Raw genomic sequence first — 21,555 nt, forward strand, 5'->3', positions numbered from 1 at the left:
AAACCTTGGACAACTGCTGACACTGATAGGCTGACATGCCAAGCTTTGTAATCACAGGCAGGGAGGAAAGGACAACTGGAAGCAACCTTCAGCTCCAAGTTACCTGCTTGAATGGAGAAGACAAGTTGATGGGACTGTGGAGAATTTTGGTTGGTTGTTCGACAGAACATAGGAGAGCAAGTTCAAGACTGGACGAAATACAGGGCAACTAGCACCCTGAGTGGCTACTTAAAGCATTCATGGCGACTTGACTCCATTAGGCTGTTTAATAAGTTATCATATAGCTGGAGAGATACTGATCTCCTCAAGACTTCTCAACTGTATAGAAAAGGCTTTATTAGAAGTCCTTTTGCAACATCTTGTGACTGTATCCATCCATCCATCCATCCAGCCATCCATCCAGCCATCCATCGTTATATTCCTCTCATATTCAACAAAAGAGAGGCAAGTTAAACTCCAGGTGGGACTGAAGACACAAACTGATCTAGTTTTGAAAGCGGATTATATATAATTTTGAGCTTAATAAAACACATTTTCAGTGGGAGACGGTTCTGGACTGCAGGAAGGCCAGTCTAGCACCCACACTCTCTGATTATGTAGCCATGCTGTTGTAACATGCGGAATGTGGCTGAGTGTTGACATGTTGAAGCAAGCATGGACATCCCTGAAAAAGATGGTGTCCAAAAGGCAGCATATGTTGCTCTAACACGTGTTCAGCATCAATCGTTTTTTTCTATGGCCTGGAAATCACGACATCCATTATTTATCATTATTTGATGTGACTTCCACTATGCATAGTATTGTCTTGACTTGCATTTGTGGATGCAGGAATGAACAGTGTTTATTGACCATCCATCCATCCATCCATCATCATCTATACCGCTTATCCTTCAGGGTCGCGGTGGGGTGCTGGAGGCTATCCCAGCTGTCATTGGGCGGAAGGCAGGGTACACCCTGGACAATTTGTTTATTCACCACTGTTTGTCAATTTTTTCTGCACCTATGTGGTGATATCCATCACAGAATCATGTCAATTTTTAATGCAGTACAAGGGGTCAAGGGTCTTGGGCATTCATTTGTGGTTTTGGGTCTTTCTTTTTATACACAGAGATTTCTCTGGATTCCCTGAAAGTTGCACCATATAGAGTGAAATGGCTAAAAACCCTGCAATTGCTCACTGAGGAATGTTATTTTTAAACTGTTGGAAATTTTTTCTGGTGTATTTTTGGCAAGCCTCGACCCATCCTCCCTCCTAAAAGAATTAGGCCTTTCCAGAATGTTCCTTGTATATCCAAGCATGATTACAGCAACCTTATGAAATATGAGCTTGTTCTGACCAAGAGGTTCATCACAGAGATATTTCCATAGAACAGCTTACCAGCGAAGCATGGACACTGAGACACTAAGACTCAACCGCTTTCTCCGGTGGAAAAAGTTCCACTGGTAAAGGCTGTAATATAGATATTCATTGTTATAAATTACATAATTTCATGATGTTGTTCTCGTAGGCAGCCAGCATACACTCTTAAAAATAAAGTGTTCCTAAATGCTCCTTGGCTTTGATGCACAGGAAAAAAAAAATGATTGTACCTTTATATCTGGTGCAGAACCTTCACACTTTTAAAGGTTCTTGTCAATTGTACACCCGATTTGCAATCATGCTTCTTTAAAGAACCATCCATTCAATGGTTCTTCAGGGAACCAAAGGTGTTTCTGCTATGGCTTTGCCCTAAAGAAGGCTTTTTGCTTTTATTTGATTGGGATTATTTAAAGTGTTCATTTTTTAATCTTTTTTCTTCAACTGGAAATACAGTGATACTCTATTCTCTAACACAGTGACCGTCGTCATGCCGCTGAGCGTTTTTGAAGTAGTAAAGATTAGCCAGCATCATCAGCAGAAGCAGACGCTTATCAGGATGACTCCTACAAGGTTGCTCATGAGGCATTTTACTGTTAGTTGGAACGGCAGCAGCCGGGTGGTTTCAGTGTGAGGCAACAGCAGGTTTTCGAAAGTTTTATTGAAAGTTTGATACCGAACCAATGCTCTTTATTTTCCTTTACCTCTCTCCTCCACATTCTCTCATCTTCCTCTCCAGCTCACTACGAGTTCACTTTCTCTTTGCCTAACCACTCCCACCTCTGACCCACCCCCCCCCCACCCCCCACCCCCCTGTCTCTCTCAAAGTTAAAGTTTAATTTTCCTGGTGTGATAAAGCTTATAAGCACTAAATTGATAGTACCCCTTGTCTTACATTCCCCTCTCGTCACACTGCCTGTCTGCTTTCCATCCACCACACAACATGCCCAACAACAGCGTGTTCTGCTTTCTGATGAAAGAAGCTGGAAGATTTCTGTGGACTTACCGTAACTACTTGATTATCTTCATCACCCCTCTCGTCTTCCTCCCCCTGCCAGTCATCATTCCTACCTCGGTAAGAGCTCGATTTCAGTAATATGAGAATACAGATGTGATCAGCTAAGAAACTTGCAATTGTTTGTATATCATCACTGCTCTACTAAAACGCATCTATGAAATGGAAATTTTGTAGGGGAAGGAAAAAGCACTAATGAGAGGTGTAAAAAAAAAAAATCACAATTTAATATTCATACATCAGCTGGTGTACTCATATGGTATTTAAAAAAATTACAGTTTCAAGGCTTTTCAAATGTACATCTATGATATCATCGCTGTCAGACCAAAACCACATATGACCAAAAACCATTTTAATCAAAGCCATTTTGGAGCATTTCTATTGGTCTGTTCACCATGAAATTGTTACACAATGTAAGCAGGCATTTTCAAATTCTGTAAAAAAAATAATCATTTTATTACTTTGTTTCTTGTTATTTAGTGTTGCTATCTGAATCATAGAAACAATACAATTCCTATTTAAATATTTAATAAATGGTAAGTTTATACTTAATGCTTGTGGAACACTTGGTTTGCAGGTATTTATACAAGGAGATTCACTCGAAAGAGACCCCAGATATTCTGTTGTAACTTCTGTTAGGATGAAGCAATCAGAACCAAAAAAATACGCTATACCTTTACATATGTGTAATCGATTGCATTACATGTGATGCTGGAAGTGATATCCGTTTTCTGCCAGACACATGAAGGGGTACGGGGGTATGCACCTGGAAGTTGCAAACAGAGTTTAAACATCACGATGGCTGTCCAGTGCCTACCTCATCGCTCTGAAGCAGGGGCATCCCGGCTTGTTCGAAGTTCCATATACTGAGGAGCCCATTGCATGTTGTTTCGTTCAGACTACTTCATCCTAGTGAGAGTTATTACAGAATATTTGGGGCCTCTTTCGAGTGAAACTCCCTGTATATGTCAACTAATCCTACTTTTAAATTAAGGGTGGGTAATATGATGATATTTGATTGTTATTGTGATGAATTATGCCACAATGTAGTTTTCTGAGTATATCATGGATATCATTAGTATTTAAAGAACACTGAACAACTGCATGTTTCATTACAAAGTGTGAATAATTAGTCCTGTTTAATTATATTTAGTGCATTGTGAAACAGTGATAAAAGAGGGTTAGTAGTTTTTAATTGTATTTTTTAAATGTGGCACTCTTGGTTCCTTTTGTCTGTTCTAACTCACTTAAAAAAAGTCATCATATATCATGAAAATGATGGCTTCAAGTAGCATGATATCCCCCACCCCAACTTTAGACCATTTTTATTTAATTGCAGTATGAGAAATAATAATACTGTAAACATAACCTTAATCACAAATTCAAGCCTAATTCTAATCTGTGATTGTCATCTGAGCCAACCAATTCAACTGCCACTATAATGCTGGGCTGCTGGGGTATTTTGGATTTCTGTGGTACTAACAACCACCACAAAATTCAGAACTAATGTTGATTCGCTTAAGAAAGTGAGTTTTACACAGTCAGTCTGTTATTTTATATTGTATGAGAAGCTAGAAATCACAGCTGGGTTAGTGCAGTGATGTTTGCTAATTAACACTAGTATCAGTGCCTCATTTATGGGTAAAATTACACAATAGTTGGAGGGTCAGAAAAATGTATCCATACATTGTCATATTCTTAAGACTCTTTTGAAGTCATAAGACCCAGTGGTCCCACGATGAAAGTCAAACGCCTGAAAAAATATTTATGGCGGTCTGTGGCCAAGGGTTACTATTATCAGCATGCTCAAGACAACTGATCTTAAAGACATAAAGAGCTTTAAAGAGATATGTTTGTTATATAACATAAACGCCAGTTACCTTCACTGCAAAAATATCTTGGCCCATAATATTTACTGCTTCATTTTATAAGATTGTTGTAAGAAATATATAATGTTGTTTAGCATTTTCCAGACATTTTTAATTATATACAAAACTGTGAACACAAACTAAATGACATGTTGATATCTTATTTTAGTAAATGAGTTAACACAACCTTTACAGGAAAGAAATATTTACACACTTACATAAAACTTAAATAGCATTTGTCTGCTAATTTTAGTGCAGTAATAAGCCAAACGGTCAGTAATAAACTGAATGGTCAGTAATAAACTGAACAGTTGGTGATAAACTAAACAGTCAGTAATAAACTGAACAACCAGTAATAAGCTAAAACAGCTGGTAGTAAGCTGAACAGTCAGTATTAAGCTGAACAGTCAGTAATAAACCGAACAGTCAGTAATAAACTGAACAGTCAGTAATAAACTGAACAGTCAGTAATAAGCCGAACAGTCAGTGATAAACTGAACAGTCAGTAATAAGCCGAACAGTCAGTGATAAACTGAACAGTCAGTAATAAACTGAACAGTCAGTAATAAGCCGAACAGTCAGTAATAAACTGAACAGTCAGTAATAAGCCGAACAGTCAGTAATAAACTGAACAGTTAGTAATAAGCTGAACAGTGAGTAATAAACTGAACAGTCAGTAATAAACTGAACAGTCAGTAACAAACTGAACAGTCAGTAATAAGCTGAACAGTCAGTAACAAACTGAACAGTCAGTAATATGCTGAACAGTCAGTAATAAACTGAAACCAACTCGCTTTGCTGGCGCTGTTCTTCTGAGTATTTCCTGAGTCCTGCCTGTTTAACATTACTTTTTTCTTATCTTGCTTTCTCATAAATGGATTCTAAATATGGCAGATTTGATCCTTTTTTGCAGGAAGCAAAATGTGGCTACATCATCATTGTGATGGCCCTGTATTGGTGTACGGAGTGCATGCCACTGGCTGCCACTGCACTGCTGCCGGTCATCCTCTTCCCACTGCTGGGCATCATGGAGTCTGGAAAGGTAATTAGTGATGAACCTTCTAGTCCAGTGGTCACCAAGCCAACTCCAGGAGATCCACCTTCCTACAAAGTTCAATCTTAAAACACGCCTGCTCCAACTGACCAATGATTTTGAACTGGAACATTTTGGGTTTCAGAGGTCAGAGTGAATTTGCCTGGAAGTTAGTTCTCCAAGAAGAGGCAGTGTGACTCAGGTGTTTTAGCCCATAATTAGTATTTATGTCATCAACAAGAACAGTACAGAAAGGGTTCTATGGAGCAAAGCTATTGAAGAACCACATTCAGTTCAGAACCGTTTAATGAACAATTCTTTAAAGAACACAATTGACACCACTCAACTGAAAGGCACTTTAGGGAAAGTGGCTTTGGCCCAAAGACCAGTTTTTAGCACCGTTCTTTATTTTTAAGATAGTATAACAATTCATCTAAATTGAGAATAAAATGTTACTTCCCATAATTTCACAGTACAGATGAAGGAGAATGACGCAGGCTCTCAGTTAAGATGAAGTAAAGATAGCAAGCCAATTTAACAGGTGCAATTTTCTGGCACATGTTCAAGAAAGGCTGCTAACTCAGGGCTTCAAAGGGTAGATAGAGTTCTTTTTACGACCTCTTCATATGTGATGATTCATGAGATTTCACTTTACAGCTCATACAAGTTTTTTATACATGGAGTAATCAGTCTGTCTCCGCTACAGAATGCTTATCATACTATGAGATGAGGTGAGGTCTGATATATAAATTGTTATGAACAGACTGATTTGGCTGACTAGTACAGTAATCAAATATGTTGTTGTGTGCAACTTGTGTGCAGCCGTTGTTATTGAGATGTATAGATTATTTTGGGAAGTAAACAATGAAAATTATAACACCACTAACAATAATTAGCACTGAAATAATGTTGGAGTAGGGATCCATTTCGGTTCTTCTACAATCGTAGCGATGGCCCTATCATCAGGAGATTGTGAGATGCCACAGCCATCCGTGGCTGGGAGTCTTAGAGCACACAACTGGTCTTGCTATATCTGGGAGTGACACTTTCTCTCCCCCATTACTCTGTGCAATAATAGCCAATGTGGGTGTCTAACAGCTACCGGAAAAGAACTGACATTTAGGGTTCTCCTCCAAGTGTGTTAAGCTGCCCAGTGATGTTGCGTAAGATTTGGTAGCTGACTTCACATGTCTCGGAGGAAGCTTGTGCTAGGCCTCACCCTCACAGCATGGCAGTATCTTGTAATTGGGGAGACCTAGCTTTGTAGTGGAATTGGTAAAGACTAAATTGGAGAGAGAAAAAAGCAGAAAAAGTTCTTCACACTTATTTATACTAAAGAATTATTCACTGAATAATTAATCAGGGAAACAAATGTGGTCCTTCTATGCCATTGTTTTATTATAAATATCAGATGAAAGAGCTGATGAAGCATTTTTCATGTGCCTGTTGCTGTAACTGACGCATAATATAAGAATATATTAATTTATATTATGTTGCTCACAGAGGCTCTTGTAATTCTAACGCTTCTGCCTTAGAACCTGGAAGATGGACAGCAGTAATCCATAGTTCAGAGCTTCATAACATTTTTGGTTGTCACAGGTGTGTGTGCTGTACCTGAAGGACTCTAACATGCTTTTCATTGGTGGGCTGCTGGTGGCTATAGCTGTGGAAAACTGGAACTTACACAAGCGTATCGCCCTGAAGGTCCTGCTGATAGTAGGAGTTCGACCTGCTCTGTAAGAGAACGTCCTTATGGACCCAAAGCAACCTATTACATAACACAGCAGGACTCATGTCTCATACATTTCCTTTCAGCCTCATCCATTTTCCTTTCTTCTGGTTTCCTCTAGGCTGATGCTAGGCTTCATGAGCGTGACAGCCTTTCTCTCCATGTGGATCAGTAACACGGCTACCACCGCTATGATGGTGCCCATAGCTCAGGCCGTGCTGGAGCAGCTCAGCAACACGGAGGCGGAGGGTGATGAGAGAGAGCTGAGGGAAGGCAGAGATAACCAGGCCTTTGAGATGGCTGAAGTCACCACCACCAAACCGCCTTTGGACAATTTCACCAAACAACAAAGTAAGTCAATTAGCGTATCATTCTTGTTTAACAGGACACTTTTTGACATTCTTTTTTGACAAGCATTTTCTTGAAGACTTTAATGATTCATATTTGTAGTTGGCACCAGGCAGATGCAGTACCAGTTGGCTTAGTGTTGTTCTGAACCTCGAATAGCAGCACAGGTGGCAATGCAGTACGTGTGCCAGTCTTCCAGTGCTACAAAGTTTATGTCCAGTACATAAAGAAATGTGAAAAAGTTTGCTGTAGTGTGTTTCAGGGAGAGTGGAGAGTATGGGTGTAGCTTCAGGTAAAATGTTTAGGGATGGCTTGCAAGCGGCACAATCATCTAAGCACCTACCACTTCCTATCATTGGGAGATCATGAGTATGATCTTTGGTGATGCTACAGATATCCGTGACCAGAAGTCTAAGATAGCACAATTGGCCTCGCTCTCTTTGGGCAGGTAGGATCACTCAGTGTGATGCTAGCCAGTGCAGGCATAATAGAACTAGCAGTTAGTGTTCTCCTCCAAGCAAGTTGAGCTATACTATAATGTACGATACGATAGTTTCACATGGCTTTACATGACTCTGCGAAAGCATGCGGTAGCCTTCACCCTCCTAGCACTGGTAGTTTCATGTGACAAGGAGAGACTTAGTGGGTGGAATTGGACACAACTAAATTGGGGAGAAAATGCCAATAAAAATCCCCAAAATATTTAAGGGGCCTCAGAGTATTTCAGTCAACTTTGATTCATTTCTGTACTTTACTATCAAAGTTCCTATACATAACCAGGAAAATCACTTAGCATTGCTGTTGTCTCTTGTAATATTCTGAGCAGATCATACAGGAAAATGGAGAAAATTATTAAAAATTCTGAATTCACCGAAATTACCATTTCATTACAAAGTGAAAATTCAATTCTAATTTAAAACACAATAAAAACACAAAATTAAGTCAGCTAAACTTCATGCTGTACCAGTGCTCCTCCTGGCATGGAAGACTAGCATGCAGAAAACTCTTTTTCTGGGTTCTGTGGTGTCCCTGCATGCTGCAGCTATTATCAGAATGTTTTTGCAGTTTCACTTTTCTCAAGGTTCATTGGCCCTCCAACTTGAGTTTTGGCTGGCCAACAACCCAAAGCCTCCCCATAGTTGCATCTATGGTGGAGAGGGAGGGGATTGCAAACCCTGACTTATGTATTGCAGATCACAGCTCAGAAATGGTGGGAACCATAGATGTGGTACAGTGTTCACCAATCTAAATCCTAGAGTTTTTCTGCACTGTACATCATATAAAGAAATCTTTTCCTTGCATTAGAGCAGGCAAAACACAACACTACACAGTGCAGGGCTATTGCAAAACGTGGATGATTAAACACTGGCCTAGTGCAGTATGTCATTTCACATTTCTTCTGTTCTGGATCCTTACAGGTCAAGATGCAGAGAGCGGATACGATTTAGCCTTAGAGCAGAGGAGGAAGGCTCGGGAGGCGAAGTATCTCCTGCTGAATAAAGGCATGAGCCTGAGCGTGTGCTACTCTGCTAGCATCGGTGGCACCGCTACCCTGACAGGCACCACGCCAAACCTCATCCTCAAAGGCCAGATGGACGAGTAAGACTCTTTAGATAATCTTGTCTTGGGGTTTCTTAACCTCTGTGATTGAGATTAGATTGATGTAATGTATGAATATAATGTAAAATGGACACCTTCTCTGAAATCTTAATGAGAACTGAACAGTTTAGTCTTGTTTAAGGATCATAATGTACTTTATAACAGTTACGTTCAGCTGACGCACCAAACTGTAAAGCTTGACTTGTATTATTAAGCCTTTCTTATGTTCACAGATCACATAACTTGCCAAATGGTATAAGCAAAAAATCTCAGATAAAGGCAGCAATAAAATTCTGTATATTCAAAAACGTGTCAGCTTTTTAGTGTTTCCTCCTAACCAACATGTTCATCTTCACAGTATCTTCCCAGAAAATAATGACGTGATCAATTTTGCCAGCTGGTTCGGCTTTGCCTTCCCCAACATGGTGCTGATGCTTGTCCTCTCCTGGCTGTGGCTGCAGTGCATGTATATGGGCTTTAAGTGAGTTTCTTTTAGCTTTAATTTTGCCATTTGATTGTCACCTTGAACATCATATGTTATTAATGCGTATAGGAATAGTTTAAAGTCTTCCTTCAATAAAACATTTCCAGATTTCAGCAGGTTTAGTGTCTGTTGGGAAATGTATTATTGTCTAAGGGGCATTCCGGACTAAAAGTTTAATATGTTTTGGTGTTTTATGCAGCATTCTGTAGCGTAGCATAATATCCCTCAGCCTCATAAGATAGAATTCACAATTTTATATCACTTGTGTTTTCATTCATCAATGTTCTCTCATTACAATACCCAGCATGCATCACACAAATACATCATGCAACCATTGAAAATCCCTGTGATGTCAACCAATCCTGACTGCTAGCCATTGAGCTAAAGGCTAATAAATACAAGGACAACATTAGTGTTACTTTTACCTCAACTGTCAAGCAAAACTGTATAGAAAATGATGATTCTACCTTTATTCAGCACATAATGGAAGCCAGATTTTTCCTTCAGTCAGAGACAAGGAGCCAAGCTGCTAACCGTGCAAATTAAAACTATTAGCTTGTAGTCCTGATGACTCATTTCTGTCATTTGAATAATTTGCTCTGTCTATTGTAATGATGATTTCAAGACAGTTAATGTAGTTATAAGGCTGCAATAAGATATCTGGCTTCCTAGCAGTAATGTTAGCTGTCTGGAATCCTGTGCATTCACCAGCTAGGACAGTGTTTTTCAGCCAAGTCTTTAGCTCATTAACAGACCATTATTGAGTTAAAGTGGGTGTGTTAAAGCAGGAAAAGCATTAAATGCACTGAGCTAGGAAGGAAAAAAAATCAGACAGACTGTCAAAAAATCCATCCGAAAAGTAGTTGCAGTTTTTCGAACGTTCCTACCAGTTTCAAGATACATAATCAGACTATGAATTTCCTAGTCTTTAAACTAGAAAATTTCACCGTACTACTGTAGCACCACTGCAGGAGGCTAGTAAGCTTGTTTACAGCAGATGTAGCCATAGTTACATGTTTGTATTTTGACCAAAGTGTCCCTTCAAATAAGATGGGATGTCATATGCAACAGAGTGAAACTGCAAAATGCAAAACTGCTTTTAGAAATGCTAATATATTGGAGCAGCAATGTCCAAATGCACACGTCCTTTATAAATGTAGTTCATCTAGAACGCTGTTCTATGCCAATGGAAGGTTGAGTTATGTCCGTGCTATATCTTATTTAAGAAAAAGAAAAAAAAAACTTTTTAATGCATTACCACAGTACACTGTATTGAATGTTCTGCTGTTGTGTTCTCAGTTTTAAGAAGTCATTTGGCTGTGGCTTGAACAGTGAAGCAGACCGAGAAGCTTATAAAGTGATGAAAAAAGAATATAAGAAGCTGGGCAGCATGAAATTTGCTGAGTGCGCAGTTCTCACAGTCTTCGTGGTGTTGGTGGTGTTGTGGTTCAGCAGAGAGCCAGGCTTCATGCCAGGCTGGGCCAGCGAGCTAAACAGGAATGGACAGTAAGTGCAAATATGACATTAAAATGCTTTAGGGAGGTTTCTAACATCATTTATCTAAACCTGTTATAGACTTTGGATCTACCCATGAAGGACAGGGACCACACAACATCAACAAACGTGCACTACAGGAGCAAGATCAATGACAATAGAACTAACAAAGCCATACAATAATAACTGCAGTTTTAGACCAAAATCCTATCTAAAACTATTGTGAAATAATAGACAATAATAGAAATCAGACATCAGGCAGCATATTCATAATCATTTTGTGTAAAATTTTTCTGTGAGGGAGTGAAACTCTTCAGACGTCTGGTTCATATCACCACCACTGTGAACACTTCTGACTTTCTCTAGAACAGAGCTTTTCATATCAAACCACTCTGAATGACCATTATTTATTTGTTTGCATCATAACTATTTAACCATGCTGAATCGTTGAAAATCTAACCCTTGATTTCAGAAATGTTAGAAGGACAGGTTCCTACAAACTTTTAGACATATAATGTGCCTCTGTGTTCATCTGTCTCCATCAGTAAAGGCAGTAAATCTACATTTCCAACACATTCCAAACACCGTCATACTGCTCTCATTCTAAAGTCTAAAGAGAATTGTTAGGCCTAAAGCAGGGGTGTCAAACTCAACCACTAAAGGGGCCATATTAAAAAATCTCAACAAATCTGTGAGCCTTTTTGTTTATATTTAAGCAATAGCCTGTTTCTTTATGTTTAAACAATAGGCTACATTAGCTACAGGTAACTGTTAAACCTCTTTAAATGCCCCCTATGTGCTTGATCTAGACATCTGGCATACTTTCCTTGCTACCAGTTCATTCATTCTTGGGATCAATTTCTGAGCTGCTAAGCATTTATATTAGCTGAACTGCAGCTGAAACACAGCTAGCGTGTGTGGTGATATGACTGGTGTGGAATTGTGCAGAACTGTGGTGTAACCTCTGTGCCATTGATTGTTGTTGGGGGAGTGGGGTGGGAGCACACACTGTTACAGTGCATGCTGTGGATTGTAGTACAGCTCACTCTTAAATGGGCTAATATTACTAGAAAAACCAAATAATTTCACGGGCCATATAGGATTGTGCTGCAGGCCTGATCCGGCCCATAAGCCTTGTGTTTGACATATGGGGCCTACAGAGTCAGTGCTCCCTCAAGTGGTATGGGTGTGGTATGACACTATCTATCTTGAAGTAAAATTTCTCAGTTTTTACAGCTAAATCTTTTTTAAGTCGTTCATTTTCGTCCCCTAAACACTTTGTCGCTCTGTTATAGGTTCGTGACTGATGGCACTGTTGCCATTCTTATGTCAACCCTGTTGTTCATCATCCCTTCTCAGCTGCCATGCATCTCCTCCTGCAACATTGAAGATGATCATAATGATGGTAATGAATTAACAGAACAAAGAGATGAGATCACTATATAGGACTTCCTGTAGATTCTCTATGGTTCACACCCAGTTTTACAGTCTGAGGTCATCTTGTCTTTAGAAGGAGAGAACAACACGAGGCAGACACAGAGGAAGCTGAAGGCTCCACCAGCTCTGCTGAACTGGAAGGTGGTGCATGAGCGCATGCCCTGGAACATCGTCCTGCTGCTGGGGGGAGGATTCGCCCTGGCTAGCGGCAGTGAGGTATTCAGCTGGAACATGAAAATGACACAGTCAGAGAATACCTGCACTCTCAGAGAGAAGGTGCTAAATTTTACCTTTAAGGGACAAACACTATCACTGGGGTGGTACATCTCAAAGGTATATCTTCAGTACCTTTAGTTAGTGAACATAACATTGTACCATATTCTGTTGGAATTAGATTTTTTAGTTGCATTGACTGCATAAACGCTGTTTTCTGATAGCGACTACAGGTTGATTATTTTACTTTTCTATTTCTGACTAAGTTATGACTAAGCTATTGTAAATGCAGTGTACCAGTTGGGCCTCAATGACAGTTTTGTACAGTTGTATGCAAAAGCTCGAACACACCTCATCATATTACGTGAAGTCAACTAATCCTTCACAATTATAATTGTAATAAATATAATTTAATTGTAGTCTGGTTCTGCACAGCTACTCCTGTGTTTTGTTGTCTTGAACCATTATGATTTAGGTTGTCTGCATCTTCTTTATTTATGTAGTTATTTAAGTACTGGAAGAGGGAATTAAAAAAACAAATGTTTTACTACTAAATTATTACTATTAGTAGTGGTAGCATAAACATATAGGCCTACCACTTTTAGCCTGCCTAATATCATCAAAAAATCTGTTACATTTTAATGAACATTTGAAGAGTATAAAAGACTCTGGGTCTTTTAAGATGCTGTGTCTTCTCACACATATGATCTTGAGAGTACTTTTACTGTTATGTTGTTGCTAAATATTCTTCCAGCATGTGTTTGAGACTCAAACCTCTTGTCTAGTTGCTCAAATTTTGTGGAATATGTAACCAAACCACACTTCCAATATCGACACCCATTTTCTGTGTAATTTGCACATTACACATGGGCAGAATAGGTCCGATTTGTACCTGAAACTTTGGAAATCAAGCCCTCTGGCTTTAGTATTGTGTTTAGCCAAGATATATCAAAGCTAAAATGATGCTGAAGTCAAAGTGATATGTACGTTATTGTTGTGTAGGTATCTGGGTTGTCGCTGTGGTTGGGTGAGAGTCTGGCTCCCCTGAAGAGTATCCCACCTTTCGCCATCTCTCTCTTGCTCTGCCTGCTGGTGGGCACCTTCACCGAATGCTCTAGCAACACAGCCACAACCACACTGTTCCTGCCCATCCTCGCCTCCATGGTAAGATTGCGCTAAAACACTACCTTACAGCAGCGTAGCATTTTAAAACTAGCCTCACAAAGCATTAATGACATATTGTAGCAATTTTAGCTTTATTACTTGAGCAGATCAGAACAGATTTTAACCAAAAATAAAAAATCTCACAAAAATGTAACAGTCAACTTTAGATGACAGTTATTACTTTTGTTTTACTTTACTTTTGTATTATTTTAAATGTAATTATATAGTAATAACTATATATTTAGCTAAGTTGTTCAACTATTAGCAAGTTATGCAATCCGTTATATTTACACATATGCATTTTCGTATGCAAAAGTTGCAAAGCCCTGGTCAAGTGACGTGTGATTTTCTGAGTGAAAAAATGAACAAATTCTCTACAGGAAACATAAAAATGCCATTTTCTGCAAATGTTTGTGTACAATTTCTAGTTACTTGCTGATTTTAACATATTTGGGAATAAAATCAAAATCTAAAATGTGCCATAACTTTTTTTTTATTATATATATATATATATATATATATATATATATATATTTATAATTGAGTAAATAATTGAACACTAAAATGTGCACTAAAGTGTGTTTTCTGTAGAGGATGTGTTGCTTATTTTCACTTAGAAAATCAACAAAACATCATTTGATTGAGGCGCCCAAACTTTTGCATATGATTGTATATCCAATTTGCATTGTGTGTCAAGTCTGCACCTCGGACATTTTTTCTGTTTGTTTTGATGCCTCTCAATGACAAATACATGGAAAATTACAAAGCCTGCGACTTAGACAACAATAGTATTTTGTCATATTCAAATTATATTAAAAAATCTCTTCTTCTGCTTACAAACACAAGGGAGGTAGGTCTCAACTTAAAGTATAGAATCTGCATTTTCAACAGAATGTCCTAAAAATGAGAAATAGACAATATACAATTACACCATTGCTGTCACCAATGTTGACTGCTACTTCTAAGTATTTACCCAAGACAGTCCTCTGAGAATTTAACTTCTAAATGGACTCAAGTTTCATAAAGTATTCATTTGCATTCCAATATTCATAATAGCTCTGCTTCCTAAGTTTCACTGCACTACCATTATTTGCACATAACAAATATGAATTGGAGTAATTCAGGGTGAACCAGCCTAATAGACTTTCATTATGTCAGAATGTTGAAATCCACAACAAAGTCCCAGGAATATTCTTATCCCGTCCACAGAGAACTATCTGATAAACAAAGATTTTGGAAAGAATGTGGAGTCTTTCCTTGTAGCTCCACAGTACACCCTGGAAGATGTTTCATCTGACTGCGTGTTGTTTGTCCTTCAGGCCACAGCTATTGAGCTCCATCCACTGTACGTCATGCTGCCCTGCACCATCTGCGCCTCAATGGCCTTCATGTTGCCCGTGGCCACTCCACCCAATGCTATTGCTTTCTCCTACGGCACTCTCAAAGTGGTGGACATGGTAAAGAAACGTTCTCTACAGTTCATGTATAAGGGTTTGCTGAGGAAGTTTACAGGAAGATGCCCGTTGCCACATTTGCTACATAAGTATCCTACACTGTAAAAAAAAATCTATAGATTTACAGTAAAGTACTGGCAGCAAATTTGCCAGATAGTTGTGGTAATGTTTACACTCCTAATGTAGCATTTGTTTACAGTAATCACTTTTTTCATATTGACAGCAGTATAATACTGTAGTTGACAATTTCCTCTTTTCTGAATATTATACATGCTCACACAAAAACTAAAGTGCTAAACAGCAATTTCATGTTTCCAGTTAAATTACATTTGAAATACATTTAAATAAGCTCAAAATCCTAATTAAAGAATAAATTGTTTCTTTTCAGCAGCTATTTTTTCAAAAGCTAACAGGCTTGTCTAATAATACTCACAGTTAGGCTTTAAGCTGAAGTGTTTACTAAAGAATTGAAAAACTGATGTGTGCTCCTGTTCCTGCAATATACAAAGTAAATATAATGTTACATGCATGTCTTAAAAGCTCCAAAAGTTAGTGTTTTAGCTAAAGCTGTATAGTATTAAACAGTTAACTAGTGTTAGGTAGCGAGGCTATTTTATCACGTTAATTCTAAACTTGTATTTACTCTGGTTCACAGATATTTAGGCAGCTCAGCTAGTTCTATAACATTTAAAAAAAATGAAACCTGAAAAATACAATTAAATTGCACTGAAGATAATAGTCCTTTGTTGAAATCAGAATAATACACTTGGTGCCTAATTTTACAGTAAAGCTGATGATACTGTTTGTTTTAATGCATTATTGCAATATTGTTATGATAATATTACAGTAGCCATACAATATGGTCTGTGATACAGTATATTTATTTCCAGACTTTAACTAACTGTATAAAAAGGTAAAACACATTTAAAGTACTATATTGGCTTGATCATAGTACATTATAGTAGAAATTACAGAAACTCTTTACTGTGTAGTGTAAAGTAAATGTGTCATGGGCCTCAATTAGTGCATAGTGCATAGTGCATTTGTGCAAAGAGATTTAGAAGTTTATGAGTAAGCCCAATATATTTTAAATAATCCTGGCTAACAAGGCCAGTGTTAATATTTGCATTGTCAGCAAAGTGACACAAAAACAAGAAATACATGGTACAAGATATACATGGTGGTGAGTTTCAATTAGCTACAACACCATAGTCCAGCTTGGTAGAATAGTATATTCATCTGAGATTGTGTCATCAGTTATGTGCCCAAATCAGGAACGCCGGGTCTAGGCCTGTGTTGCTTATGGGGAAAAAAATCTGAAAATCGTGGCTGTCAGACCCTGTGATAAATGAATATTTTCTAAAATCAATATGCTTTGTCCTGTGTACATTCTTCCAATGCATGTCACTGGGTTCTCTGAATTACGAGGTCATTAAAGAGGAACCTTTTTTGTTTACCGTAGGGTGAGAGAACAGCAATTTCTGAAAAATGGCATTCATTTTTATTGTGTACAGAAAACAGGCTTAGACCAAGAGGTCCTTATTTGGGCATGTTATTGACTACAGAATGAAGCAGAGGAGTCAATTTTAAATTAGAAACTTGTTATGTAGTGACTCTCAAATAGATCTCTACAATTTCACACTGGGACTACCAACATACCAACAACAAAGCTTGTCCAACCCAGCAACAGCTGCTACGACAGAAGGCATTTATGGGTGGAGCATGGATAGGTCCCCTTCATAAGTTCAGTAAATAGAAATATGAATGATGGCTTGAGAGATTGCCATCTTCCACCACAGCATCTACTGAAATCTGGCAAATGTGGTGCCTCTCATAGAGTTATTTTAAGACTTAAGAAGCCAAATGAAAGCAGAAAATTTAGAACATTTAATTTAATGTATAGTATGTGACCAATCTTCTCATTGATAGTGTTATTCCTCTCTTGCTGTAATGCTTATGTGGTTGGTGGTGGGTAATTGCATTTTTTACCTCTTTCCAAAGGCAAAGGCTGGCTGCGCATTGAACATTATTGGCATCCTGTGCATCAATTTGGGAATCAACACATGGGGGACAGCCATGTTCCGGCTCGACACCTTCCCTTCATGGGCCAACGTCACGCATGGAACGCCATGAGCAAGCTTTCCAGCTAAACCTTCTGATTGAATACGGCAGCGATGAAGAGGCAGAGGGAGGAAGGCAAAAAACAAGCAAAATGCATGTTGTCCAAAAGGGTAAATTTACCATGTATCAGGTCTCCAGCACCTGCTCCTCTGGTCCAAGAAGAAACATTCATAGACCACAACCCTCAACCTCCATATTTATGTTTCTTTATTCAGTCCTTTCCCCTGCCTTTTTAAACATCAAAGGATTTTACCTTTCTGAAGTGATTAACTAGAAGGACTTAAAAAAAAAAAATCACACAGAACTTAACATTCAGATGAGTTGAACTGAACTGGTGAGTGCAGCCGATTTTCTTGAGCATGCTCAACAAAGCTGCATGGCTGGTAGTTCAAATGGTGGAAGTGGTGCCTTCACAGACATCAGAGGATGCATGCCATGCTCTCCCATTCCCTAAGATGTTGGTACTGTAGTGTGAGAGAGGGGAAATGTAATAGGAATTGCCTCAAAAAAAATTATATGAAATTAATAGTCTCCTCGTGCTTCTTCCTTTGGAATCAGTGTTCAATATTTCGGATAATGGCAACTGGCAAAAAAGGCAAAAATGTTTACTGTAAAAGAGTAATTAGAGCTTTCAAACCATATCTTCTTGGGTGTAGTGTTTCCAAAATTATATTATGAAGTATTAATATGTGATATCTGCATAGATAGTGGTACATTCAAGTGGTATTTCAGTAAGAGCAGTAGTGATCTACACCGATGAGCCAAAACCTTATGACCACTCACAGATGAAGCAAATACTGTACGTTATCTTGTAACAATGGCACATGTCAAGGTCTGGGATATATTGTATGGTAAGCAAACAGTCAGTACTCCATGTTTTGGATGCAGGAGAAATGGACAGGCGTGAAGACCTGAGTGACTTTGAAAAAGGCCAAATCGTTATGGTCAGATAACTTGGTCGGAGCAACTCCAGAAAGGCAGGGCTTGTGGTGTACTCTCAGTCAGCAGTGGTGAATGCCTCCCAACAGTGGTCCGAGGAGGGGCAAACCACACACTGACAACAGGGTCATTGCACCCTGCTGCACATGTAGCCGCAGACCTGTCATAGTGCCCATGCTAACCCCTGTCCACTGTCGAAAGTGCCAACAATGGGCAGCTTGGAGCAATGGAACAAGGTCGCCTGGTACGAAGAGTTACTGTACATCAAGTGGATGGCCAGGAATGTGTACAGACACACGGATGGCCAACAGTATACTAGGTGTATATAGATCCATAGCAGCTCAAAGAGGAATTTGAATGCTTACATGGTTCTTTGCAGGGTTAAATGAATTTTCTCCATGGGTTTCAGCATTTTGGTAGAATACAGAAAATTTTTGTAGTTATTTCTCCATGCCAATCAAACCATAATTGACATACAATAAACTAAAAGTGCACATGAAAGAAAAGACCATTTCAAAAATTCACATATACATTTATTTCTCTTTTTTTCCAGACTTGCATCTGAACTGTCCAAAACTTTACATATTTTTTCAGTTTTCTTTTTCTCAAAATCATTTACAGTAAATCACAATCATAAATAAAGCTGTTACTTTTTTTACTAGAAACATTATTCAAATTCATCCACCTTGACTCTTATGCATCGAGTCGAGTCTTTGAGGGCATCCATTTAACCCATAAAGCAAAAAAAATAACACATTTCTTAAATTATTATCCTAAATGCACCTTTTTTGCACTACAAATAAATGGATCATGGATACAATGTTAAACCTACTCTCCGCTATATACTCTAACACCCATAAGTGACCTAACTCACCAGAATATGTGAGAGAAGGAATGCTTGATGGAGAGAGAGACTAGAAGTAATACTATCTATCACTGTAGACCTAAGGTTTTTTTTTTTTTTTAGAAAACCAAAAAAAAAGCAGTTCTTTCCTTCTGTTTTTGAAAAGTACAAAAGAGACCACATAAACCAGACCAGAAACCATGTCGAGGCTTTTGACGCACATCACATTATGTTCCCTCATCTGTCCTAATTTTACTTGTACATCTAATTTTATGTACAGAACCCGTTTCTATCTTTCCTTTGCAAATGATCGATGTACAAAGTGGACGTGAGCGAGAACATTACACTGACATTTTGCACAATGTAAGGGAAAGTTCTTTGTATGACAGCAAACTATTACAGCAATAATGTTGGTCCAAGTTTACTGAATGGTATATTACAGTTCTGTATTTTGGTCTCAGTTAATGTGCTCTGTTTTTTACGTGCTGATTAATCCCCCAAGTTTATCACATATCAAAATATGTCTAATGGAACACATAAAGATCATGTCCACATTAAAATCATGTCAAGACGTGTTCTATTCTAATGCTGATATATCCTCAGTTTAATAGGGAGCAATCTGAGGAGATATTTGTCATCTATAGGGTAGAGGTGACTAATCTTTCTTAATTCAGGTCTATACCCACAAGCACATACAGAGCCATTCACGCACACAAGCAAGCAACAGTCAGTCTCATGAAGTGAACCTTTAACCAAAACTTATAGCCCTATAAATCACTGATGTTACTATCCATACAAAACGGTACAACAGAATTTGACTCACTTCTGCCAAACGAATTCACTAATGTTTGTTAGATTTAATATTTAAGTACCCATTCTTGCTGGTGTGTTGTGAACTATGGCAGTGTTGAACGTATTTATGATATGTATGTGTGTGAGAAGTCAAAATGACCGAATCACTGGCTAGGTCTCACACAGACAGGCATTAATGCGCAGCAGGCAGGTGTCAATGACACAGATTGAAGGGAGAGCATGATTGGAGCACACAAATGCATGTGGGTGGGCCTTAGGTCTGCCAGTCAAACTAGTGGCCTGGGTCAGCTCCCCCCTCCAGGTGAGCTAAGGGCCTCCGCTGTAAGAGTAGTCTGCTTTGTTGTGCATGACCAGCTTGTTGTCCACGAAGTAGAAGCTGTCGGACTGCGTTTCGTAGGGGTGGAGGATCATCTCGCGCACTGAAATGAAAAGGAGACATATGAGATGACAGTAGCTGCCATTTTAGGGTGGACTAAAATTCCCTATTACTGCATGTAGTTCCACATGGTAAGAACTACAGATATAGGGTTATTAAGCCCCCCAAGGCTTGCAGTCAGTGTTCCAGTTCATCCCAAAGATGTAAAATAGGGTAAAATAGACCAGTCAAATCTTCCACACTAAACTTTACAGACCATGTCATTCTTTTACAGACCTCACTTTGTACACACTGTTTGTTGATATGCTCAAACAGGAAATATATTTTTCCAAACTGCTGCCACAAAGTTCGAATTTCATTGTATTCTGTAGCATTAAGGCAGGTAGTGTTTCATGACCCAACGTAGATTTGTGTTATAAGGGGTGTCCACATTCACTATAAAGTACCCAGACACTCACAGGTGTTCAGTTTGCACACACACAGCTTGTATAATATGATTAGAAAAGCATTCTTAATGGAATGGGACACTCTGGAGCAGCCACACACAAACCTAAGCTCACCATGCCCAATGCCAAGTGTAAGTTAGAGGGGTATGAAGCCCCCCCAGCATTGGTCTGTGGAGCAGTGGAACTGCCCTCTCTGGAGTGATGGAGCACCATCCAATACCTTTGGGATGAGCTGGAGCGGCATTTGTGATCCAGAACTAATTCAACATCGGAACCTGACCTCATTAATGCTCCTGTGGCTGAATGCAATCAAACCTTAACAGCAAGTGTAAAGCCTTCCCAGAAGAGAAGAGGCCGTTACAGTAGGCAAAGGGGAACAAACTCCCTATTAAGACCGTATTAGTATTTGTGTTCATGTTTTGAAAGTAGGCATTTTCCTGTAGTCACTTGATCTGCTGTAATTTAAACCATCTGTATCTTGGACTAGGTCTCCCAGCCAATACTCTGCTTAGATGAGTGATACTCCGGTAGTCTAGCCAATTTCACAGTGGTTTGGTGTGTCATGTGGTAGGGACGCACCAGTATGGAATTTGTGGGCTGATAATGGGTCCGATAAATGACCCTTTGCTGTGGTGATATGTTAGTGGTACAAAAGGATCAGACACAGCAGTGTTGCTGGAGTTTTTAAACACTTTGTCCACTGACTGTCAACTCTATCATACACATCTACCTTCTTGGTAGCTAATTTATTGTTGCACAGTTTGCATTGGTTATCTTCTAGTCCTTCATCAATGGTCAGTTTCTGGTCACAGGACACTGTT

At 38.9% G+C, this 21,555-nt stretch overlaps 2 protein-coding genes across 2 annotated transcripts in view; one reads left to right on the forward strand and one right to left on the reverse strand.

Annotated features, from left to right (window-relative positions):
* The first annotated feature begins 2,224 nt into the window (after positions 1 to 2,224).
* Positions 2,225 to 17,847, forward strand: slc13a2 (solute carrier family 13 member 2). The gene is made up of 12 exons (XM_036587646.1): positions 2,225 to 2,432; positions 5,154 to 5,282; positions 6,873 to 7,009; positions 7,124 to 7,353; positions 8,769 to 8,949; positions 9,308 to 9,430; positions 10,733 to 10,939; positions 12,223 to 12,332; positions 12,438 to 12,580; positions 13,580 to 13,741; positions 15,061 to 15,198; positions 17,197 to 17,847. Exons 1-12 carry the CDS (start codon positions 2,301 to 2,303, stop codon positions 17,326 to 17,328), a joined length of 1,824 nt encoding a protein of 607 aa, XP_036443539.1. The 5' UTR covers positions 2,225 to 2,300; the 3' UTR covers positions 17,329 to 17,847.
* A 666-nt stretch (positions 17,848 to 18,513) lies between these two features.
* Positions 18,514 to 21,555, reverse strand: part of unc119b (unc-119 homolog b (C. elegans)) — a 32,073-nt gene continuing 29,031 nt past the window's right edge. Inside the window, exon 5 of the mRNA XM_036587647.1 lies at positions 18,514 to 20,331. Coding sequence (XP_036443540.1) covers positions 20,219 to 20,331 — 113 coding nt within the window. The 3' untranslated portion in view covers positions 18,514 to 20,218. The remainder of the gene's footprint in view (positions 20,332 to 21,555) is intronic.

Source organism: Colossoma macropomum, unplaced genomic scaffold (genome assembly GCF_904425465.1).
Source record: "Colossoma macropomum unplaced genomic scaffold, Colossoma_macropomum, whole genome shotgun sequence".
Lineage (NCBI taxonomy): Eukaryota > Metazoa > Chordata > Actinopteri > Characiformes > Serrasalmidae > Colossoma > Colossoma macropomum.